General features: G+C 42.4%; 1 protein-coding gene across 2 annotated transcripts in view; it reads left to right on the plus strand.

Moving 5' to 3' along the window:
* Window positions 1-26568, plus strand: part of CALCR (calcitonin receptor) — a 140014-nt gene that overhangs the window by 98649 nt on the left and 14797 nt on the right. For both annotated transcript variants that reach the window (XM_035129172.2, XM_060280765.1), the window contains exons 8-11: window positions 11514-11667; window positions 16013-16073; window positions 16172-16238; window positions 23071-23289. In XM_035129172.2, the coding sequence (XP_034985063.1) occupies window positions 11514-11667; window positions 16013-16073; window positions 16172-16238; window positions 23071-23289 (501 nt within the window). The remainder of the gene's footprint in view (window positions 1-11513; window positions 11668-16012; window positions 16074-16171; window positions 16239-23070; window positions 23290-26568) is intronic.

Genomic DNA, 26568 nt, shown 5'->3' on the forward strand with positions numbered 1-26568 from the left:
ATTTTGATACAACCCCATTTGCAGTAAAGTGACTCCAGCTGAGAATTTAGGTTCAGCCAGAGAGCGGGAATTGGGGGGGGGGGGTTCCCACAAGACTTTCTGCTAATTATATATACCCTTCTGCTATGCAGTCTCTGTTGTCACATCCTCTCTACAAAGGGAATTGCATTAATTAACTGCTCTTATCACTCTTAACTGGAGGGAAGTTTTTCAACTTCTTTATCTAATCTGACACGCCATCCTTTTTATTTTGTAATTCTGAGTTTGCCGGTGGACAGACTAAACACTCTTCCATCCTTCTTGTAATATTTCTGCTAAATATAAAAACCATTGCCCCTTCCATTTTTAAAAAATTAGATAAAGCATACCAGATCACTTTAGACTTCTACCACATTAAAAATATATCTTCTAAAACGTTTGTCACCTTGGCAGTTCTATTCTTTGGCATGGGTGAGAGACCCTGTAGCCTTCCAAATGTTGTTGGCTGCCCGTTCCAGCCGCCATGGTCAGTGGTCAGGGATGATGGGAGTTGTAGTCCTGTAACAAATGAAAGGCCATAAGTTCTCCACCCCTGTTATACTACATTGCTGTCCAAATGAGACTTTACTAGGCTTTTTAGAACATTGCAAATAATATTACCCAAGTCTTAGAAACTATGTTGCTAATTCTCTGGTTCAACTTCCAACTCCTTTTGATATTACAGTACTTGCAGATTTAATACACACTACACCCTAGCTCAGAATAACTTGAGCTATACTAAAGGTAAAGGGACCCCTGACCATTAAGTCCAGTCGCGGACGACTCTGGGGTTGCGGCACTCATCTCGCTTTACTGGCCCAGGGAGCCGGCATACAGCTTCCGGGTCATGTGGCCAGCATGACTAAGCCGCTTCTGGCAAACCAGAGCAGCACACAGAAACGCTGTTTACCTTCCCACCAGAGCGGTACCTATTTATCTACTAGCACTTTGACATGCTTTCGAACTGCTAGGTTGGCAGGAGCAGGGACTGAGCAATGAGAGCTTACCCTGTCACAGGGATTCAAACAGTTGACCTTCTGATCAGCAAGCCCTAGGCTCTGTGGTTTAGACCCCAACCTAAAACTGTTTAGAAGATTGCTGAAATAGAAATAGATTTCAATTAGCTTTTTCTCATTGATCTATTTGCCCTTTATTTCAGTGCAAGGGTTAAGCATATACTGGGGTTTTGTTGGGTTACAGTTTGCAAAGAAAAGCAACTAAAAAGTGTGATATAATGAACAATGTTGATAATAATAATAATCAAATCTCTTGAGTAGCATTAAAAAGGAAATATTAAACAATCCCCCAGAGTGAAATTACAAAAAGTGTAATGTTTTTATATTCTTTTGTAAAGTGCCACACTGAGTCTTTTAGCACAACAGGCCATTTTTTAAAAATGCATATAGTATATATGTATATGTGTGTGTGTGTGTGTGTGTGTGTGTGTGTGTGTGTGTGTGTGTATATGAAACCAGGTGGGTAATGAGGAATGACTCAGCAGGAATTTGCTGTTCCCCAATTACAATTACTTTTGATCTCTTTTAGTGAATCCTTTGCAAGGCAAAGTTTAAAAGATAGTCCCTTTTATATCCCAGTTAGAATTTGTTAGCCTTCACACTTGTATTTGAATGCAAAACGTTTAAGATTTAGTGTTCACATAGAAGTTAAAGTATAGAAAAATGCTATAATGTTTCTGCTACCTCTTGTGGATGACATCTGCCTGGCCATACGGGAATCCAGGGGTTGGGGGCAAAGATTCAGACTGATAAAACTGCAAACAGTTGTTAGATTTCCTACCCCTACTTTCCCCTCATTCCTCTTCACTTGGTTTTCTCTTCCTCTTGGTTCAGTCTTCATACTGCCATAGTTTGTGGTAGTGAGGAGCTCTCAGATCCATTGCTCCAGCTTAGGCTGGTACCCAGCTATGCCTCTACTTGGGTGTGGAAAGCAAGTCTTTGGTGGTCTTGTGTTCCAGTAAACTCACAAATTACTACAATGCATTTTACATGGAACCGCCTTTGGAACAGTTCAGAAACTGCAGCTGTGGCAGAATACTGTGGTCAGAAGGCTAAGAGGAATGAGGCAGTCTGAGCGTCTACCTGCACTGGCTTCTGATCAGTTTCTTGGCCCAATTCAAAGTTTTAACTGATATGCCTTAAATGGCTCAAGACCTCAGACCTCTTCCTGTATGAGCCTATATGGTCCTAATGTCATCTTTAGAGGGCCTCTTCCAAGTTCACCCACAGGTCATAGCTGCCAAGTCTCCCGCTGAAAAATGCAGGATGAGCAGCGGTGCGGCACCGGAAGTCGCTTCTACGCATGTCCGGACATGCGTAGAAGCAACTTCTGGTGCCGCTCTGCCCGATTTCCAGTGCCCAGACATGGGTGGAGCGGCACCAGAAGTCGCTTCGACATGCCGCGCTACCCATGTCTGGGCACCAGAAATCGGGCGGCGCCAGGACCCAAAATGGAGCCTTCCTGGCAGGTAGGAAATCCGGGGGATTTACGGGATTTTTTCCAATCCGTGCTGCCAGCGGGAAACGGTTTAAAATACGGGGGTTTCCCGTGAAAAATGGGAGACTTGGCAGCTATGCCACAGGTAGAAGTAGTCTGATCAGTTTTAGTGGTGACTGTGTTTATGGTGCTTGGAGGGGGGAGTGGTTCTGATGCTTGTGATAATTATTTTTAGATGTTTGGCTGAGTCTCTCTCTCTCTCTCTCTCACACACAGACACACACACACACACACACACACACACACATTTAACTATTTGTTACTGGGTTGTATTAGGTGTTCTAATGAATGAATGAATAATAGCAGCATCAATTTATAAAATTTTATCCCATTCATTGAAGTCACTCAGGGTGGAATGCATGAAGTTATCCCATTCTAACCTCACAATAACTCTGTGGGGTAAACTGGAGAAAGTGACTTACCATTAAGTTACCGCAGGGAGTCTACCTACTACAACACAGTGGTGAAAGTCAAAGGTCAAATTACACATTACATGTACTGCCGTATAGATTTCCTCTCCTTTTAAAATGAAAAGCAGCTAGTGGGTATTGCAGTCAGGAGCACAGGATGGGTGTCTGAAAAGAACATTACTTACTTTTCGCCTGTCAACTCTCCCCCCACCCTGAGAATCACCCAAGCTGTTTCCTTTCATTATTACCCTCCAAGAGGAAAGATACAGAACCCCATTGTGACGTTGACCTAAGAGAGTGCTGGAGCTGAAATAGTTAACCGGGTGGCCCAATAAGAACTCAGGGGGGTGGAGTCAGAGTGACTATAAAACCAGCTCTGGGGGAGTAGTTCAGTGGGTTCAGAGTTCAGTTGGGATTGGAGTGGGAGTTGAATTGCGGGGGAGTCTGTGGGTAGGTTGAATTAGTGTAGCGGAATATAAGCTGAGTCAGTAACAGTTAGTTGCTAGGAAGTTTAGTAGATAACTGAAGGGTGGAACTGGATGCAGGAAGGAAGTTGGTTTAGGGCAGGCATCCCCAAACTGCGGCCCTCCAGATGTTTTGGCCTACAACTCCCATGATCCCTAGCTAACAGGACCAGTGGTCGGGGAAGATGGGAAATGTAGTCGAAAACATCTGGAGGGCCGAAGTTTGGGGATGCCTGGCTTAGGGAGTGTTAGCAGGTATAGGAAGGTATAGGCACCAAGTGTTTATAATTGACTGAAGACCGTTTATGAAACCACACACTTGTTAAACTGCAATAAATAAACAGAAGTTTAATGTTCCAATTTAACCCTGACTGGACTCAGTATTTTACTTGTTGGTGGCAGCGGGAAATAAAGTGGTGGCACAGAGATCAATAGACCGTGAAATGTCCAGGGACCCTGTGTGATTGCCACACCCATATCTTTACTTGAGGAGGGTTATTGTGAGAAAATAAGAAGAGCTTGCTGGATCAGGCCAATGGCCAATGTAGTCCACCATCCTTTTCTAACTCTAGCCAACCAGAAGCCTGTAGGTAATGCACAAGCAGAACCTGAGCACAAGAACACTGGTCCTTTCCATGGCTTCCAGCAGCTGGTGTTCAGAAGCATTACTGTCTCCAACCATGGAGGCAGAACATAGTTGTAATGGCTAGTAGCCACAATAGTAGAGAAGGCAATGGCCAGCAGAAAACCAATTGAGTAACTCACCCCTGCTAAAGGAATCTCTCTTATTTCCTCCATGTTACCAGCAGCTCTGCATGGCGATAAGATCTTTGCTGTTCATCTGCTGTCACTAGATGAGTCATAGAATTTAGGAAACAACCTGGCAGGCAGAAACCTAGAAGCTTAAGTGGATTTCAGGAATCTGTAAATCTACATTTAAGCTCTATCAGTAAACACAAATGTGATCAGTGTTTTAAAGATCAGCACGCTTAATAAGGTAAGGGCAGACTGACCTGGCTTCTATAGTGTTTGCCATTGTGGTTGTTCTGGCATCTTGATGTAGACAGTATTTTCTTTCCAATTTGTCATCATTAGTCTTAATTTGCATCCGTCTTAATTTCCCCCTTGCATTAGGCTTGCATGCTAAGGGAACATAGTTCAAAGTAGCCTTCTGGAATCTCATCCAGTTTTGAACATTCACCCAAAAATATAGTGATTACCATTAATGTTTAGTGGAGACTGAGTCTCTTGGAAAAAGAAGAAGTGTGGTTTGGAGTGTAGTAACTGTTAAAATAGATTTTGCCAGTGATTCGCCTTTTCTGTATTGACATACTTAACTGTCCTTTTCATCAGCCTCAGGTGCTGATAACTGTTTGATATGATTTCTGCTTCTTGTCGTTAAAATAAGAAGTATTGGTCATCTATAGCAAGAGGGTACAGTTGATAATGTTAAAAACTAGTAGCCTCATACCCAGTGTTGCTTGGGAGTTCTAAGAAACCAAAAAATAAGCACAGTTTTTAAATCACTGGTTAAAGATCAAGCAGTTTTGAAAGGTTTAGCCTGCCCTCTCGATTCAAAATGGTGTCCATTTGTACCCAAACATAGAGGAAAACCTTTCTGATCTCAGGAATCATCATTCAAAATGCCCTTTTATAGACAAATTATTTTGCCCTCTTCAGGCATTACAGAACCCTGACTACGTAGGAGGTGCAGAACTTTTAAGTAGGGGTGAGAGTAATCTGTTCATGACAGGGCTCTTGTAGATTGCATAGGCATGTACTATTCTAATTCGGCCTGTAGCTTTTTGGATAATGTTGTGAATGGCCGTAAAGACCCACGACACACTGGTCACATCCACACCATATATTTAAAGCTTATGACTTGGCCCCAAGAATCCTGGGAACTGTAGTTTGTTGATGCTGCTGGGAATTACAGCTCTGTGATGGGTGAACTACAGATCCTAGGATTCTTTGGGGGAAGCCATGTGCTTTAAATGTATAGTGTGGATGCTACCCCTGGGGGGTGGGAGGTGTTTAACATGGACAAAAAGGAAATGAAATCATCACTCTTGGGAGGAGTCCTCAACTTTCACTTTGCTAACTGAAATGGGTTTTAGTGAACAGCTCAAAATCTGAAAACAGGTACTGGTAATGACATATGAACGGGTATAATACGTTCTGACAGAAAACTGATTTAAAGCTGCACTGTTGAGCCTTGTGTTATTTTGGCAAAGGTCTGTTGCTTATTTATTAGAATCTATGGACACTTGGAATTTAAGCATGCTGTCATAGAGCGCTGATCTAATAAGCAGAGGGAGCTTAGCGATCCAAACCCAACGCAAACTCATTTAAGACTGAATTATATTGTCTGCGGGAAATCTCCTGATGTCTTATGATCTGAAATCAAATGACAAATGTAATAAAATGATGAGCCGTTTTCAATACTAACAGACAGCGGAGCAACTTTTTCAGCAGTTGTCCATCAACATGGCTCAGTTGCTAGAGCATGAGGCTCTTGATCTCAGGGTCGTGGGTTTGAGCCCCACACTGGGCAAAATATCCCTGTGTTGCAGGGGGTTGGACTAAGATGACCCTCGTGGTCCCTTCCAACTCCACAGCTCTATGATTCTATGATTTACTAGAGCTTTAGCACGGTTGATTTTTGAGACAGGTCACCAGGGACATATGAATGATGAGGGCTTAAACAGATGTCTCACGTGACAGCTCTTTGCAGCTTACCTGTGATTTCTAGCCTGGTCTACATACACAGTAGAATGAAGTGAGATTCCTGGCATAGTAGAATAGTCTGACTGTGGGGGATTGCCTTTTTTTGTTTGTTATTGCTCTCCCATATAACAAGCTTCATCCAGTTAAAAACTATCATAACAAGGGAAAAGGTTCTGTCCCAGCTCATTTCCTGCTCCATTAGTTTTCTGATTGTTGAGTGTCTTGTTAGAGTAATGGAGCATTCTTTTCCTTAAAAAAGTGATTCTCCATCCATAAATTGAAATGAATACAATCCATTCTACCACCTTAAAACTTTTCCACTGCATTTCCACCTCACTTTGCTGCATGTGCAGGCAAGTCCCATTGGAACACAGGAGATCCTTGTAACATTTATAGACTTAAGTGGATTTGCAGTGAACCAGTGCATCTTGTCATGTTGTTTTTCAGCATACTAGATGCGTAGAGAGTGCTGGATTGGCTCTGTGCCAAGCAAAATTCACTCAGGGTTCTGCTTTCCCTACTCTTGATTCTTATAAATTTACCACCTTGACATTTCTTCACATACCTAGAGCCACATAATATCATTATACTGCCTCCATTGCTGGCGGTCGGAAGGCATCTAGGACAGGACTGGCCCAAGACATTTTGGCACTTTTGGCGAGCCACAAAATGGTACCTCCCTTCCTTCTAGGGAAGAAAGGTGAGTGAAGATCTACATCAGTAACAAGGGAGGGATGAATATCTACTTTGGGATTTGCTGCCCCTGTGGATCCTGCCACCTGAGGCTGCTGCCCCACCTTGCCTCATGCATCAGCACCCCCTGATCTAGGAGCACTACTAAGCTATACTGCCTAGCCCAACTTGAAATCCTGGCTCTGCTCACATCACTCCCTTTTGCTGAAGAGCAATGGTGCAGCAGCTGCTACATCTCACCCTAAATGCTTATATGTAATTCAGCAACTCACAGGGTTTATATAGGATGTACAGGGCAAGTCCTTTAAAAGAGGATACAGAGTACGCATGTTCCACGGGGTCTCTTTTAAAAGACTCGCCCTGTATAATTGCAGCATATCTTCATTGAAACTTCCTTGTTCCTCTGGGCTGTTAGAAGAAGACATCTTCTGCTGAAATATAGGTGGGTCAGTGGGTGAGTGAGTCATAGCAGCAGCAGGCTCTGACACTCAGAAGACTGGAAGTGGGTTACCACTGTATTCTGCTCTGGTCAGACCTCACCTGGAGTACTGTGTCCAGTTCTGGGCACCACAGTTCAAGAAGGATACTGAAAAGCTGGAACGTGTCCAGAGGAGGACAACCAAAATGGTCAAAGGCCTGGAAACGATGCCTTATGAGGAACGGCTTAGGGAGCTGGGCATGTTTAGCCTGGAGAAGAGAAGGTTAAGGATATGATAGCCATGTTCAAATATATAAAAAGATGTCATATAGAGGAGGGACAAAGGTTGTTTTCTGCTGCTCCAGAGAAGCAGACACGGAGCAATGGATTCAAACTACAAGAAATAAGATTCCACCTAAACATTAGGAAGAATTTCCAGACAGTAAGAGCTGTTTGACAATGGAATTTGCTGCCAAGGAGTGTGGTGGACTCTCCTTCTTTGGAGGTCTTTAAGCAGAGGCTTGACAGCCATCTGTCAGGAATGCTTTGGTGGTGTTTCCTGCTTGGCAGGAGGGTTGGACTGGATGGCCCTTTTGGTCTCTTCCAACTCTATGATTCTATGGGTTCCTTTAGCTATTGATCTTGAGCAGGCTTCCTCAACCTCAGCCCTCCAGTTGTTTTTGGCCTACAACTCCCATGATCCCTAGCTAGCAGGACCAGTGGTCAGGGATGATGGGAATTGTAGTTTCAAAACATCTGGAGGGCCGAGTCTGAGGAAGCCTGATCTTGAGGGCTGCTGCTACAGTCACTTGGAGGCTTCTGACGGAGAGAAGCTAATTAATTAAAATGAAATTCCCTTTAAACCACTTCAGCATGAATGAAAAATTCCATAAATATTTGCAAGTGAAGACTGATGTTTACCTTGTCCTGAACACTATTTCTTTCAACACAGTTCATCTTGATGTATTGCTAAGTCTGAACTCTTCATTCTAATATTTTCTAATATATTTTCAAATTGATGAGACGCGACTCTAAGCGCTAGCCAGATGCATCCTTCATGCCCTGTCTAATAGCTTTCCCAAACCTATTACACATCAAGAGACTAAGCTTCTCAGAAAGCCATAAATAACTCAGGAGATGGATGCAGAATTTAAATCAGAAAACAAACTGCAATCACTGCATGTGACCAAGAGTATGGAAATACAGAAGACATGAAGGAAATGTGGTGCTACATAAATGTGGGCAACATAATGACATTAAGTGTCCTAAAAGCTCACAGTATTTGGACACACACTGAACCGTATGACTGGAAAAGACCTTCACATTGAGCTCTGATCAGCAATAAATACATCAGCCTCCAACAAATCACACCATGAAATCTAAACAACTCTGTATCACAAGCAGAGTGCTTATCTTCCTAAAGGACATTCGGATTAGGTCCTGAATAACATAAGTAAATTAAGCCATAAACAAAGAACCCCAGGATTAGAAGTCATTCAGATTTTAGGAAAATTTTCTTCTTTTTCCACCCATTTTTTAAAAAAAAACCTGACTTGGCTAAGATTATAATGCAGCTGCAGGCCAGCTGGCAGAAATTAAATAGGATCTTCTTTAAGAGACTCTGTAGACCCAACTCTACAGAGAGACCCAGTCTGGTATAGTGGTTAAGGTGTTCAGCTAGTAGAGATCTAGTAGAGATCTGGATTTAAATCCCCATTTGGCCTCACTGCATGACGGCTTAGTATACCTCAGCCCAATCCACTTCACCGTGTTGTTCTGACAACCTGCTTCAGGAGATGCAGAGGAAATGCTTTTGAATAAGCAGTACAACCCAACTCCACAGAGAAAGCCAGTGTTGTTAAAATGTTGGGCTGGGAATATAGAGATCTGGGTTCAAATTCAGTCTCACTGCAGCCCACCTCACCAGGTTGTTGTGAGGGCCAAGGGCAGTAGCCCATCTATGCCACTCTGTGCCCATTGGCAGAACAATGAGATGAAATAGAAATAACAGTAACTCACATGCTATAACTCTCAGACAAGCTGGACTCCTCCAGATAACTCCCTCTTTCTCTATTTCCACTGTTTCATTCAACTCTGCTCTCATGGCTGCATTCAACTATTGTTGCAAAAGGCTTTATCCATTCGGAAAAAGTAACAATGGGGCTTCAGTAGCTAGCTTTCTTTTGCAATGTTGTTTTATCAAGAGCAAAGGACAAGTTGGCAAGGGCATCAAAGTATATCAGAAGTGGCCTTTTTACTGGCGGCACCTGCTCTCACTACCTTTTGCAGTGGTCCTCTTAGCTACTGTTCTTAGAAGGCTACCAAGTGGCGTAATTTTGGATAAAACCTGAGGAAGTCAAGGGCCCAGAGTCCCATAATTTGAGAACCGACCTGTTGTTGATTGCTGAGTCTCAATGCCACTTTTTGGGTGAAAGTGCTCTAACTAGCACAGACGCAGTGCCTGGATGGATGTGTATGCCTCTTAAAGCATTACCTTTAAGAAAGAGAGATGTGGACATTTTGATAAGATCACCTGCATAGGGTACTTCATATGGTATATATACACTTTACGTTGTTTCTTTTTGACCACTTGCCATATCCCAGCTGGCATCGATTTGGCCTGTCCCGTGGTACTGTTTTCAGAACCAGAAGTTTCATAGTAGCACTAGGTGATGTTGATATATCCCATGCCTTACATTGCAAAGAGAGATTAAGAGAGAGATGGGGCCTAAATCATTTGAGAGGTGGTTCTCCGCATCTGTGTATGGTGGCCATGTGTCCTTCTTTACAGAGGACAGTCCTCTATATGGAGGGCTTTCTAAGAACAGTCCTCTATTTGAAGATGCCTTCTAGTTGAAGAGCTGGCTGGTTTAAATATAAAGGAGAGAGAGAGCAGGGGCATTAAAACTGACAATCGATATCACCTTGGTGAACATTCTGAGAAGGAATATAGGTTGCCTGGTCTTCCTTGTTATGGTAAGGTGCATTTGTGTTTAAATGATAGCCATTCTTTATCAACTTGCTTCTATACATATAAACCAACATACGTAAATTGTATACCAATTTGTGCCCTCTTTTCATCCTCTTTTGCTTCTCCTCCCTCCCTTTTGGTGATGTGTAAGTGGCCACCCTAATCTGCGCTCAATAGGTCCATGGAACAAACAAACACATTTTTAGATATTTGCATGTCTCCTTAGACCTGAATTTTCTCTTGTAATGATTTTTGGAGCAGCTGGCTGTCAGTCAAATAAAAGAAACTAAAGTTATCTACCAAAAGGCACTGTCAAGTTCACAGAGGCTGTTTATTGGCAATTTTTAGAGACGGATATGTTTTGGTTTGATAAAGTCCCATCACGACTGAAGAGCAGTATGTACAGAGCTCTGTGTGTCTGTCAGTCACCGCAATGCTCAACAGGCTATGATCAATAAGAACAGAAAGAGGGTGTCTTGAACACCAGCTGAGAGACTCATTCCAGTTTACAAAGGACAGGTCATAGAACATATTGACCCATGCTTTAGGAAAACAGTCTGGGGAAGATTTAGGGACCTTACATTTTCATAAGGAACATGCAGATATTTGCTTTCTTCTTACAGGCAATTCTTTTGTCTCAGTGCTTAATTTGTGAAAAGTAGGTTTCCATGGCTCATATCAGCTTGGAAGTTTCAGGCTGAGAATGCACAACCAGACTTATTCCAAAATGTATAGAGCCTTGATTATTGATGCACTTTTCTCCCTACTCAGTTTCCCCTACTTCATATTTTAAACAGGAATCCTGAGATCTCGTGAGAGTTTCCTTTTGATAACTAGTCCATTTCTCCAATACAGACATGCGTAACTTTGGAAATCAATTCTAGCTTTTAGAAACAGAGCACCAAGAGGAAGGATCAGGAAAGGCAGGTTAACGTGACCTTTGAATGATCCAGCTAGCATCTCTCCAGTACTTTAGCTGGCCTCTAGGTCTACTTATTTGTTAGCTCTGCAGAACTTCAGAGTGAAGGGGGAAAATTCTAATGTGTGAGTTGCTGGTAGTAGCTTTTGGAATTTTGGCTCGTTGTACGTGATGCCTGGTGATTTAGGAGGTCCATGTCCTCAATATATCTGATTTATTTGTAGCTCACAGTCCACAGAAATTGTTGGAAGATTCCAATAAACATCAGGCATGGAAAATCCTTTTGGATCTTAGCACCAATACTTTTGTTTGTTTGCTTACCTGTGGCATTCATATGGTTGTCTGTCTACAGTTTAATGCTTTTCTGTTTGTCTGACAGGTAAGCTGCAAAGTGCTTCAGTTTTTTCACCAATACATGATGGGCTGTAACTACTTCTGGATGCTTTGTGAAGGCATTTATCTTCATACTCTCATTGTGGTGGCAGTATTTGCTGAAGAGCAGCGTCTGCACTGGTATTACCTCTTGGGCTGGGGTATGTGTCATTTCCCCTCCTTCCTGTTCTTTAATTTCTTGTGTTCTTCTTTCTTCTGGTTTCCAGTGGCTGGAAGTGTGAGGGCCCCTAGGCCAGCTGGTGACGGCCTTGCAGAGGGAGCAAGGTTTTGTTTTTTCCCCTGTTAAGTATTAGGAAGTGCTCCTGATGAATCATAAAACTTATTACCGTACCGATATTCTACTTTGAAAAATATTTGATTTAAGAGAAGACATAAGACACTTAGAAATTTACTGATACAAAAGGCCCCCACCCCCCGAAATTGGAAGTTAACACCTGGGCTTAAAAGTCTGTGTGCTTTAAGCAGGACCTTTACGCACACTACAGTTTGAAAGATGGTGCTTACATAAAATCACTATTTAACTCATGATAATAATAACAATAATAATAATAATAATAATAATAATAATAATAATAATAAATATTTTACAGTATATTTGCAAATATATAAATACACACACACCTACAGATAAACATATAGAAAAGGGAAGGGAAATGCTAGTAAGAAAGTATGGTTCTGATAAAGCCAGTTCTTGTGTATTGCTTATTGCAGTGTTCCTAGCAGTGATTATAGTTCAACAATACATTGCCTTTTATTGCACCAACAAATAAATCCCATTTCTCAATAAAGCAGTTGCTAACTTATCTTCTTTTCCTTACTCCAGAAGGATTTTCTTCTTGCAATCTGCATACTTTATAACCGTGATCACTCATTGTGCAGAACCAGTGAAATAATCTCTCCTGGTTTGAAGCACGAGGAGCAATGATTCCCTTGTCCTTTTTAAATGACCCCTGCATGCTATTCCCAGAGCTGGTGCCTACGATGGGTTGTGGTGGGAACAGTTGTGTACAAGGAATGCCTTTGCATTAGATGAATTGCTTGTTAGACAGATTGTCAGAAGAATAATCTCCTAGAGGCTACCACAGCTCCCAGCTATAGTAACTCCCTCCCGTAGCATGTTATGCCCCACGTGAACCAACTGGAATCAGCTTAGCAAAATGGCCTCTCATGTTAGAGCAAATGGACTGTGCATCTCAGTAAGTGGGTCAAATTGCATAGTATGCCCAAAATATTTATTTTGACATTGGGTCCGATATATTTGACTGAAAACCTTGAGACAATAGCTGGCTTAATCTTGTATTTGGTGCATTGTGGTAATGTGCCCACCTTGCATGAATTTTAACATGAATCAATATCCATGAGAATGCTAATCGGGAGATGACTAAATGAACTATCTGAATTTTATTAAGGAGAGCTGTTAAAAATGCAAAGCCAATTCCTGCCATACTTCCATGGCAGACAAACCCTTTCCTGTTTTGCCTTTGTCATACCGTACTGACAGCTTTGCACATTACAATTTCACTTCAGTAGATGTAAAACCACTCAGGTGGAGCAAGGAAGCAAGAGTTATCAGTGTTATCTGAGGCTGAAATTAGAACTGCTTGCAAGAAGAATGATCTTGTTTTTATTCAAGCAATCTGAATACAGATTGTTTCCATAAAACCTTCGAACGTCGCTCCAATATCATCAACAGTAATGACATATCACAAACATTAACATACCAGAATGCTGATGTTTGGGTAAGTTTTGAAATCATTTGCAAGCCTTCACCCAAAATCCACATAACTCAACTACGTATTGGTTTTTAATCGAAAGCACAATCTAGTTTTGAAATGTTTATACTCTTAGAATTTTGAAGTGTCAGGCATAGCTCTAGTGGCTTTAGCCCAAACGTAGCAGAGTTTTCCTGCACAGCGCAGAAGCTAGTTGAGGTGGAAATGACTAGTCGGCTAGACGCAGAATAACTATTTACAGGATTTATTAAAAGAAAATAAAACCAGCAGAGTTTCTGCATACAAAGCAAAGCAAAATAAATCCTCTCTGTCTCTCTCTCCAACCATACGTAGCACTCCTACTCCTAACACCCAACAAGAAACAACTGTGCTAGCATTCCTAGATAACAGAGTTCAGTGCTGGTCATTAACCAATCAGAGAGCTGTTGCCAGGCCAGACAGACCTTGGCTTTCTGCCAAGAGTAAATTGACACTGCCTTGAGTTAATTGTGTGAAGCAAGAATCTGTAAGTTTCCCATGAGAACTAATATTCAGAAACCGAACATATACGCTAACAAAAACGAAGAGTAAAAAAGTTACTCTGACTGTGGTTTTTTGAAATGTGAAATTAGACTCCAGTCCTTTATATGCTTACCTAGGAGTAAGTCCAACAGATCTCAGAGTAGACGTGTATAAAATTGCACTCTCAGAATCATTTTCTGTCTTTATCCTCAAATCAGCCTAGTTACTGTTGCCAATTCCAATGAATTTTTCAGTTACCAAAAAGAGAGCAGGGCTCATTGCTTAAACCTGGAGAATACGAGAAGACATAGACTCAGCTAAGAAGTAATGCCAAACCATGGTTTAGCGTTATGTGGACAAGCACGTAGCAGCCTTGGATTCACACGCTCCCATCTCCTCCTCCTTTACAAATGACAGGAGGTGATTTAAAGCTTTGGCCTTCAATTTTTAAGTAACCAGAGTTTCTTGAGTCATGCAAACCCAGGGACGGTGGTTTGTTCTGACTTGAACCCAGCAAGACCAAGCCAACTTTATTCATGTAAATAAAAGCAAAAGAACCCTGTTGAATCAAACCAAGGGTCGAACTACTCCAATCAGGCCTTTAGTGCAACAGCAATCTCCTCACTCCTACTCTCCAGTGGCTGCTTTTCAGAGGTAGAGCACCCTCAGAACTGAAGCCATCATGATTAGTAACCACTGATAGTCCTGTCCTCCATGATATGTCTAATCTCCTTTTAACGCCATCTCAGTTGCTGGTCGTCATCATCACTACATCTTGCAGTAGCAAATTCCATAGTCCTCTTTGTGCTCTGTGATTAATGGGGGGAAACCTTAACAGCAACACTTTCTTCATGAGACTAAAGTCCTATGAAGCACATGTATACTTGCGGCATTAGTCATTTGCCATGGAAACCATTTGAGGCAGGGAGCATGCTTTCAAAGCGTAGAAGACATTGCCAATCTACCGTATTGGCCTGAATTATAAGCTGCACCTGAATATAAGCCACACCTTTAAAATTGGAGGGTGAAGAAGAAAAAGAAAAAAAAATACCCAAATATAAGCCACTCCATTCCTTGCTGCTCCTGGCTGCGTACGGGGGGAGGGGGAGCTGTGCTGTGTTGCCGGCGGCCTTTCCCTTTCCTTGCTCTTTCCCTTCCCAGCCTTGGGGGAGAGGACGGGGGACTATGCATGGGGTGGGCACTGCCTTGCCACGCTCCTGGCATTTGCCCCACGCTCCTGGCTACATACCTTAAGGTCGCGAATATAAGCCACACTTCAACTTTTCATGGTCGGAATTTGAGGGGGAAGTGAGGCTTATATTCAGTGTCTATACGGTATTTAGAGGCATACGGCTCTGAACACTATTATAGAAAAGAATAGCTCTTAAAATGAGTGGCAGCAGTTCACTTTAAAATGGCAGTGTTTTATTTTTAAAAAACCAGATGGAAATCAATAACCAAAGAAAGCATTCCATGCTCCACCACACCCCACCCCCAAATTAACATATATAATCAATATCTATAAGCAGTCCCTCAAACTGAATTCCCTGACATTTATTTATTTTTAGTTATTTCAGCATTTTGGGAGGCTTACCTCAACCAGAGCAATGATTTGAGTGCAAAAACTCTTCATTCCTTCAGACACCCCGAGCCTGTACTTAATTTGACAGGGGAAAGTTTGTATGGGTGGTATTAAAAGAAAAATGCTTTGGAAAAATAACTCTATGTATGTGCTTGTCAGCCTTAACTCCATGGCTTGCCTCAGTCAGCAGCACTAACATCTCTCACACGGACAAGGCATATTCATTACAAGACTCGCTTGTAAAGGTTCTTTAGTACAGCAGGAGTAAGAAATGTATTTGCAGTCAGTGGTCAAGTCACCCAGACTGCATGCACAACATACATTTAAAGCACAAACAATGCTCGGAACTATAGTGTGCTGGGAATTGTAGCATGGTGTGGAGTAAACCACATTTTCCAGGATTCTTTGGGGGAAGTCTCTTGCCGTGCTTCTCTCCTTTAGTAAGAACCAACAGGAAAGCTGCAGGTTCCTCACACTTTAAGGCCTTCATATGTAGTAGCTGTCTTGTGGGAACATACTTTATCACATAGCTGCTGCACTTTACACAGAGAGATAGGCTTGTTATTCTCTAATTCACATTTCTTTATGATTTTCAAAAGGTTTTTTTTCAGCCCAACATAGATCGCATTACAAAAACTGAAATGTGATGCATATAATTATCCATTCTAGGGTTTCCTTTAGTGCCGGCATCAATTCATGCTGTGGCAAGAACCAAATACTTCAACGATAAGTAAGTATCATGTTTGTTCTTTATAGTTTACTTAGCATTTCTTAATAAAAACAAAGCAAGTTTGCTCTTTTAGTAAATGTCTTTTTCTCTCCTCCCAGCTGCTGGATTAGTGTTGACACTCACCTGTTGTATGTTGTTCATGGGCCTGTGATGGCAGCTTTATTGGTGAGAAAATCATTTGCTATTGCATTAAGAGCACTGTATTATTATTTTTCCTATTTATTATTATTATTGAATATTATTATTATTATTATTATTATTATTATTATTATTATTATTACCAACGTATTGGCCCAGATATAAGCTGCACCCGCAAATAAGTTGCACCTTTAAAATTTGGTAGCCCCTTCCTTCCTTTGGCCCCGCACCCCGGGCTGCTTCCGGGGAGGGGGGGAGCCAAGCTGCTTTGCCGGCGGCGTAAAGTCACGAATATAAACTGCACTTCAACTTTTGCACGGTCGGAAATTGGAAAAAAAGTGCGGCACATATTTGGGCAAATACAGTATCTAAATCCAAGTAAACAGAACTCAGAGTGGACCCACTGAAATTAATAGGCCTAAATGAGCCATGACCATTAATTTCAGTTGGCCTGCTCTGAATCAGACTAACATTGGATACAACCTGTTATTTTTTTCTTGTTTTTATTTTATTAATGATATTATTACTGATTACAGTTATGACTTAGTATTTTATCCCCCTTTTCTGCATGGCACCCAACACTGCTAATAGCAATAATTTAAGATTATTTTAAAATAATAACAGTAATGTAACACTATTTCTGAGCAAACCTGGTGCACACAGGTGCACTGCAATCCTATGTGTGCTTACCTGGAAGTAAGTGCATAGGATTGCATTCTGAGGCTATAAGCCTGCACACACTTAGCTGAGAGTAAGCCCCCATTGAAAACAGTGGGGGGCTACCCTATGATATGTGCAGTTGTTTTCATGGGGGGGTGTCTTTCAAGACCTTCAAAAAAACATGTAGAAGTCAGGCATGTGCAGACTCGTTCCCACCACTGCTCACTTAGTTAAATGTCTGGGTAGGGCCAGGTTGGACGCCTGTCTGAAATCCTGGAGAGCCACAGCTAGTCATTGTAAAGCAGGGATAGCCAACATGGTGTGCTCCAGATACTGGACTACAGCTCCCATCATTCCTGGCCGTTGCCTCTGCTGGCAGGGGTTGTAGTGCAACAACACCTTGGCTGCCCGTGGTGTGGAGCTAGTTTTGAGCTAGGTTTTCTAATATAAGGCCACTTCCTGTGTTCCTAATGCAATCCATGCAAAGATGGAAACGGAACAGTATAAAGAAACCGTTTTTGTGGCAAGCCTCAATTCTCTGTGGTGTGGTGTAGTGGTTAAGAGCGGTAGACTCATAATCTGGGGAACCGGGTTCGCGTCTCCGCTCCTCCACATGCAGCTGCTGGGTGACCTTGGGCTAGTCACACTTCTCTGAAGTCTCTCAGCCCCACCCACCTCACAGAGTGTTTGTTATGGGAGAGGAAGGGAAAGGAGATTGTTAGCCGCTTTGAGACTCCTTAGGGTAGTGATAAAGCGGGATATCAAATCCAAACTCTTCTTCTTCTCTGCACGATGTCTTGGGCAAGTGTTTCCTTTCCTTCCTTTCTGTATAATCATGCTGTGTCTCTTCTTCTCTTCACACTACCACCTTTCTCGTGCCTCCTTGGCTGAATTTACACGCCTTTCTCAGCTTTTTCTTATGTGTTCTTCACCTCCTTTCATTATCCTTGCAGCTTGACACATCTTTGTCTTCTTGTTAATTGGCCCGTGTGATCGTTTGAAGGAGCTGACTCATTATTTTGGGATATTTGTAGTTCCTGGTTGACTCCAGATAGCTAGAAAGCACAGGTGGGGGCAGGGAGCTTCTCAGTATGCCAGACATGGTTTCAGCAACATGATTGTATTGATTATGTGGTTATATATCTGTATATCTATAGCATTAGGCCAACATATTTTAGCCCAGTGGTTTTTGGTCCTTTCAAATGATGCAAAAGTCATCTCAGAGAACTATTCAGGAGGCAGGGAGGACTTCAGGAACTTCCAGCTGGGAGAGGGTCTCTTACCTTTTAAGAGGAAATTGTTATTTCCTCCCCCACCCCCCCTTTTTTCTAACTAGAAGAGGGAGAAAGGTTTGTTGCTGCATCAAGTAGCATATTGGCTGCCCTCAGGAACCCAGAAGCTTTCCTTTTGAAATTTGGCAAATAAGGCCCTGTGTGAACAACTCTATTTAGTGTTTGTATGCCATTTTTCATCACTTAAAGAAATTTAGCATAAGAATAAATAAACCACATATTTAAAAATCACATGACAAAATAGAAATAATATTATGTCAATAACAGAACACAGACATAAAACCAGCACTATAATACAAGACAGGCTCAGGTTTCAAAGCCATCTAACCCAAGTCTCCAAAAGTGATAGAAAATAAATAAAATGTTTGTTTGTTTGTTTGTTTTAAAAAAATGTGCCCAAAGTGTCTCACAACAGCATACCAAATGAACAATAATAAATATAACAGTTCAGAAAACATACTCCCTAAAAATAACCAGACTGAGTTGTACTCAGTGTGGTGCTAAGACTGAGGTTCCATCATTGAAAAGATTTCTCCTTGAGCAACGCAATCTTCTCCCCCATCTCTTCCCCCAACACACCCACTAAATCTGTTCCGAAGATGATTTGGGGGTGGTGTGGGGCACGCAGGAGCGAGGAAATCCCCTTGCGCTAGCGCTAAGAAGTGTGCTAACGCAAAGCATTAGTAAGTTGAATACTGCCCAAAGTCAATAAATAGAGAAAAGAAATCTATACATTATTATTTAAAAGAGTACAAAAAGCTAACCTAATTCAACAGCTTGGAACTGAAAAAGAGAAAGAATGGCGTCCAACACAGAAATAAAATGGTGGTATACAAAATTTGGGGGGCGGGTGTTGCACTATTCCCATAGGACCTTCCACAAAAGCTCACCACCCGAGCAAAAGGTAGAAATGGCTGGCCTTAATATGGATTGTAGCCACTACCACCAAGCAAAGCTCTTGAGCTGGCTACCTTGAATCCTTAAGCTGTTCCGTGCCTGTGCATTATTTCCTGCCTAGATTTTGATAGCAACTGTTTCTAATAGGATTGCAACTGGCAAGATTGGCCAAGTATATAGGAGGCTGCCGTATACCAAGTCAGACCATCTAGCTCAGCACTGTCTACACCAACTGGCAGGAGCTCTCCAGAGTTTCAAGCAGGGAGTCTCTCCTGCCAAGGATTGAACCTGGGACCTTCTACATGCAAAGCACCTTCCCCACAGCTTTATATACATAACCTGTGTAAGATCGGGATGTTGACACCCCAGAAGATTCAAAACGGGATGACCTGGTATTTAACTTTTGCCTGCAGACATGTGCGTTATAAGAAGAACTACTCCGGCGATGAGGAAGGCGGAAATGGCAACGAAGTAGCCTCAGTCTGTCTTCACAAAGTTAATTTAGCTTTCAGTTGTCTGACAGAGTTTTGATGCCTTTTTTAAAAAATAAAACAATAATATATATGGAGAAATAGTAGGTTGCTTATGGTAGTCAGGCTTCAATGACTCAATCCATTTACCCAGAATGGAAACGACACATGATCGTTTTCCGTGTAACGGTCTGTGAAAGAGAGCTGCTGTGCTTAATGCCATACTAAATTTTATCATCTGGATGGGAATACTTTGCATGCCCTCTGGCCTCTTAAGAACCACAACCAGCTCAAGATTTATAGCAGCAGTCTGATTCCCCCCCCTCTCCCCTCTGGGATCATAAAGGTCAAGGTTGGCTGATGATATGCAAACCTTTTCCTATTTTTTGAACTCCACCACCACTACCCCCAAGCTTTATGCTTTGGTTACTCTGCAAAGTAAAACCCATCATCTTTTTTAAAAGGAACTCTAATCACTTTCAGAAAAGAAACGAAAGAAAGAAAGAAAACAGGTGTGATGATTGCTGGCTTCAAATCCTCTCCTTTACTATCTGGCTTGCTCATTACAGTGCTGCCTTTCCAAAAATACATTGGCTATGAGCTCAGAAGCCACTGAAGGAGAGATAATGGTACTTGGGCTCAAAGCAGATATGTCTTTTCTTTTCTTAATTGGTGCAGTGTCTGCGTTGCTTCCAGAATCATATGATTTCGGCTTAAGCAATCTGAGGAACTGAGCTCACAAAACCAGTTTTGTAGGGAAAGTAACCGTACAGGGCCCTGATTCAGGTTGTGATCCCAATGGGTATCTGCTGTTTGCCCCCTGAATGAAAGTTGCCCTTTCTCTTCCTTCGTTCCTCTCTCCCCACTGCCGACAGCAAGGACAGCTCCGGGGCTGTTGCCGCCTGTCTGCCTGCCTTCCGGTGAGCCAAGCAAGCAAGCGCCGCCTCTGCCGCCAGTCCCCTGGAGTCCATTGGAACGCATTAATTAACTTTTAATGCATTCCTATGGGAAACGGTGCCTCGCAAGACGAATTTTTCGTAGGACGAATTGACCGTTGGAACGAATTAAATTCGTCTAGCGAGGCACCACTGTACAGAGCCCCTGTCCAGACAAGGAGTGCATTATGGATCAGGGTGGATCTGTGGTCTAAACCAGTGCTCCCCAACCTTTTTATCGCCGCGGACCAGTCAACATTTGATAATTTTACTGTGGCCCACCAAGGGGAGGACGTTGACTGTTTATATTTTATTTAGATTGTTTTGATTTAATAATTTTAATTTAATTGTATTTAAATGTTCCTTGGGCGGCCCGGTATCAATTGATCCACGGATCGGTAGCGGTCCATGGCCTGGGGGTTGAGGACCACTGGTCTAAACCACTGAGCCTCTTGGGTTTGCTTGATTGGAAGGTCAGCAATTCAAATCCCTGCGACCGAGTGAGCTCCTGTTGCTCTGTCCCAGTTCCTGCCAACCTAGCAGTTCAAAAACGTATCAGTCCAAGTAGACAAACAGGTACTGCTGCGGTGGGAAGGTAAACAGCATTTCCGTGTGCTCTGGTTTCCGTCACGGTATTCTGTTGCACCAGAAGCTGTTTAGTCATGCTGGCCACATGACCCGGAAAGCTGTCTGTAGACAAACACTGGCTCCTTCGACCTGAAGCGAGATGAGCATCGCAACCCCGTAGTCACCTTTGACTGGACTTAACCGTCCAGGGGTCCTTTACTTTATTACTGCTCATGTGCTTTGTCATCAAAATAGACAGTTTAAGCACCCTTTTTAAAAACAAAAACAAACCAATAATTTTGCCTTTATACAGGGGCAGAGACCTTTTTGTCCATCTTGCTCAGTTCTCTCCACACCACTGGTCTTCAGTTGATGGGTTGGGACCCAGTGGATCACAGCCTGATCCAAGGTGGGTCACAGCAGGAGCACTACCACCAGGATATGGTAAAAGGTTAAGAAATGAGTGCTCAGGTGCATATTTGGATTATGAGTGAGTCCTGGAAAAAATTGAAGATGCCTGATCTAACCAACAGTGGGGGGTTTTCACCCAGGATTTCAAACAGGGAGTCTCTCCCAGCCCTACCTGTAGATGCTGAAGATTAAACTTGGGCCTTCTGCAGGCGAAGCAGATGCTCTGTCACTGAGCTACAGCCCTTCGCCTGAAAGGCGCTTAGGGACTAAATGTGTAGCTGTTTGAACAGGAATTTTTGGTGCTAGGGGAGCAACCATCCCATGCCAAATAGCAGAGGGTAATATTAGTTGGAACAATTACACCGGAAAGCTTGCGTCTTCCTTCCCAAAACTGTTGTCCTGATTCCCCCCCAATTGCACCCCTCCCCCGCTAATTAATTTTAGAAAATGAAATTACTCAACTGCAAATGACATTTCTAGTGTCAGAAGTAGTTTGGCCCTAAGGTAGCAGGGTTTTTTTTTAAAAAAAAAATCAGCACTAATTACGAGCATTCCTCAGCAACTTAAAGACTATAAAATTATAATCGCCCCCACAGCACACACACACATGCCTAAGCATTGTTTCAATGCTGAAAGGGGGAAAGGTGTACATTTGTTCTCTGGTTTCTATGTATGTGTTTAAATTTCTGTGATTAAGTGCGGCACTTTTGGCAGAGAGCTAAGCTTCAGAAATACACTTCGGATAACATGGTGTGGAGCAGGGAAAGGAACATTTTTGAACAGTGTTATTTTTTAAAAAAAAATACAGGAAAAACAAGAACAATTTATTCCTTCTGAATATTGGAGAGGGTGTAATAGAGGAACAGGCAGCGGGTGGCAAAGCACCTGCCTATACACGGTTTTCTTTTCCAGATGTCTCTATTGCAGCCTTCCTCGGCCTTGTGCTCCCTAGATACTTAGAACTACAATTCCAGTCAACCCAGCCAGATAGTGCACAGGTGTTATGGGATTTGTAGTCCAACGACTTCTGGAAGGCACCGGCATGTGCCTTGCCTCCTTACAGCCTTTGGCCTCTTTGACTGGGGACTATGCCTTGCTAAATACGCTCAGTTGTTAGTTCTACGTTACCTGCATTTTCACCTTCATCCAACCAAGGAGGATTCATCCTGAACTAGATGCTCTTCTGCTCCTGTTGGCTATTCCCCAGGGATCAGTCGACAGGGATTAGGGAGCATCCAGTTCAGGGATGCAGATAATATCTTACAGGCCATAAACTCAGTCTGGTCCTGAGAATACAATTTGCCGACTCCTAAAATATGTGACCTAGGAAATTGGACCATTGGTCCATGTTATTTTCCCTTGCCCCCAGCTCTAGTCTTATTATTTATTTTTAAAAAGTTCCGCAGGGTCAGCTTCATGAATGGATCCATTTAATTTTACATATCAGTGATATGAGTTATGCACTGTTTTCATGTGATCCAATTTCCATTGATCTCGTTTCAAAATGTCTATGAAAACAAAATATATGTGTCCCTGATATTTTAATGTTTTACAAGTTCTGTGGGTTTTTTTGTAAATAAAACAAATCTAAAATGATGGTTGATTAATAAAGCATTTGTTCTTTCAGGTCAATTTTTTCTTTTTGCTTAACATTGTGCGAGTTCTAGTAACCAAGCTAAGAGACACTCATCGCGCCGAGTCCAACATGTACATGAAAGCTGTCAGAGCCACTTTGATCCTTGTGCCCTTATTAGGAATTCAGTTTGTCATTATTCCATGGAGGCCAGAAAACAAGCTTGCGGGCGAAGTATATGATTACATCATGCATATATTAATGCATTACCAGGTATGGGTCTGGTAACACTATGGGTTTTCATGTTGTGGTTGTTATTTTTTTAGTTAGGTATGTAAAGATGGGGGAGAAATTTGTTCGGATACCTACCCAATTTGCACTTGCTTGAACCAACATGTGAACTGAATCACAAGCATCCCTTTTCAATGTGTACGTCTCTGAATTTTGTGGTGCAGTTCACCAGCCAAGTAATGCACACCAAGTATTAAGTCAAAGTACACACAAAAATACCTATCTTAGTGAAAACAACATACAAAAAACCCATTGAATTAAGGGAAATTGCTTGTAAAAATGCAGATATAGTGGTACCTCGACTTACGAATGCCTCGACCTCTGATGGTTTTGACCTCCGAAGTCTGATAACCTGGAAGTATTTTTGCCACGCAGAAGCAGCACACACGGTCTGCGCATGCGCAAAATGAAGGTTTCGACTTCCGAAGAACACCGCGGAACAGATTGCCTTCGTAAGTCGAGGTTCTACTGTAGATAGATAGGTGATAGATAGATAGATAGATGAGTGTGTGTGTGTGTGTGTGTGTGTGTGTGTGTGTGTGTGTGTGTGAAATTTCATATATTAGGAGAGATGTGCGTGAAAACTTGCTATCCTGATGGTCTCCCGAGTTAACAAAGAAGCTACAAGGGGCTGAAGTAGACACTGCCTGTTGCCAGTTATAAATGTAATAGCGTTTTCTCTGCAGAATAACATCCTCAGCAGGAAAATAACACCATGAAGTATCCCCTACCAGCTTTCCCATACTAGAAGTGGCTCTGAACTATGAGAGCCAATTCATCTCTAGCTCTTTACATCATCTGCCCTCTTTACAAGATTGTCCTTATCACATAGCAGTTTCAGTCAAAGCATTTGATGAGGATCCTGTCTCACTGTTCAGTAAGCTCACAAATGCTTTAGTAGCATGAGCTAGTTTTGTTGCAACAAACGGGGCAAAATTGCCATACGAAGAAAGTGGACAGCTTAAAAATAAGCGGTAAAAACAAAGTGGTCTGATATCCACCTCTCTATACCCAGTTCAAATCCTATAACTCTGCATTAGGAGGTTTGAGGGGTTCTGTTTTTTCTTAATCTTGACCAGATCTCTACCTCCCTGATGTGTGTGCAGATGGGAACATAATTCTCCTTAGGATTCTGCCCTTCCTGTATTTTGTGATACAAAATTCTTCCTCAAAAAATGGTCCCCATAATGTGGTTTTTGAAAAATGCATATTTCAAAATAAAACACATTTAGAAACACATATACTGAGGTAAAATATGCACTTCATTAAAATTATGTTATAAAATAGAATTTATTTGTGCAGGATTTTTTAAAAAACCATGATTACTGTAGAAACTGAATAGAGTATACAAATGAACAAACATGTGAAATTGACGTGGATTGGAAATAGATTGCTCCATCTATCTGCAGTTACACTCTGGTACTTAATAAGAATAAGCAAAAACAAAGTAAGTGAAGTACTACATTAGTCAGAGACAGGTATTTAATTAGATACCGATATAGAAATGTGGAAGATTGAACTCAAGATTGGAAAAACAAGACACTTGAGAGAAATCAAAATTAGCAGATTCGCCCAACCCTGTTTCTTCATTTAGATTACATTACAGATAAATAATGGTATATATTAATTAAGGCACAGGAAGCTGCCTTTATAACAGGCCAGACTATTTGTCCGTCTAGCCTACTATTGCTTAATTAGAGTTCTTTCTCCTCACCTACTGTCAGAAGCAGCTCATCAGGTGAGTCCGAGCTGCTTATGCTAGCTTCACAGCAGGTGGGTCACTACTGGTTATTGGGAGGGGCAACAGGGAAGTCAGCATGGTGCAAACGCACCAGCAGGAGTGCCAGATTGGCTTTGCAGGTGTTTATACTGCAGCAAACTCTACACCAGCTCATTCCTCCCCCTTCTAATAGGCAACAGTGATCTACCTGCTGCGGAGCCAGCATAAGCAACTCGGTCTCTCACCTGGCAACCTACCCCTGAGAGCAGGAGATGAGAAAGTTCTGCCTGGCTGGCAAGCCACTTCTGCTTGCTACCTGAGATGCCAGGGATTGATCCTGGAGCTTTCCACATGCAAAGCATATGTACTCTACTACTGAGTACACCCCCAAACTACCTATTCCCAAACAAACATTAATGAATTAATGAATTAAATCCTTGTTAATTAGGATTTATTAGCAATTATTGCTATTGACTTAAATAAGTGAAACGCAATACAAGCTGGGCAACAAACTAAGTAATAATGCACAGTCTTTATATGGTGGTTTAGAACGTTCAGAACATTTCATATACTTAGCCCAAGCCAAATGTAATGATAAACCATAGTTTATCACTGAATGAGCAAGTGCAAACCTTGGCGGGAAAGGGATTGCATGAGCTGCCATAATTCCATTATAATGTGGATGTTAGCGCATGCATGGAAGTTGGGTGCTCACAATCCCACTTCTACCCTAGGCAGCAGCATAGGAAGGGGGTGCCCCACCCCGGGTGTCACCTTGACAGGGGTGACAAAATGGCAGGCAGTACTTACCGCAGGGCCTGCAGTACACCTGAGCCATACATCTCAGGTGCCCACAGGCTCTGTGCTGTCCACCCACTGCCTTCCCCCAGCTGTAGAGCAGCTGAAGCCCCGGGTCCCCCCTTTCCTTTCCTCCTCCCTAAGGGTACTGGGCACCCCAGGGTTTCAGCTGCCCTACAACTGGGGGGGGAGACAGCGGGCGGAGAGCGGGCGGGATAGGGAGCGCGGCACCACTATGGGCCCCAGGTGCCCGAGAGGCTTCCTCCGCTGCTGCCCCAAGGTGTTTATATTAGCATCTGAATGTGGTTTTTCTCCAATGAAAATGGTGACATGTCATTCCCTAGATATGTATGAGTCCCGACTACAGGTTTACTGCAACTTAGCTGTAACATAATGTGGGAGTCTGACAACAACTACTGTTGAATAACACTGCTTTGTCGTGGGGTAAACATTAAAATGTGTTCAGCGGTCAGATCATGGGAACTGTTTAGCTACATGGTGAGTCTTTTAAAAGAGGCCCTGTGTGTGTACTCTGTATCCACGGGGCCTCTTTTAAAGGACTCACCCTGTATTTCTCGCTGTAGGCGTCTGCCATTTTTGCATCATCTTCCTTAATATCTTAATACAGTGGTGCCTCGCTAGACGAAATTAATTCGTTCCACGGGTCTTTTCTTATAACGAAAAATTCATCTAGTGAATCCCATAGGAATGCATTGGAATTTTTTTTTTGAATTTTTTTTTGC

This window comes from Zootoca vivipara, chromosome 12 (genome assembly GCF_963506605.1).
Source record: "Zootoca vivipara chromosome 12, rZooViv1.1, whole genome shotgun sequence".
Lineage (NCBI taxonomy): Eukaryota > Metazoa > Chordata > Lepidosauria > Squamata > Lacertidae > Zootoca > Zootoca vivipara.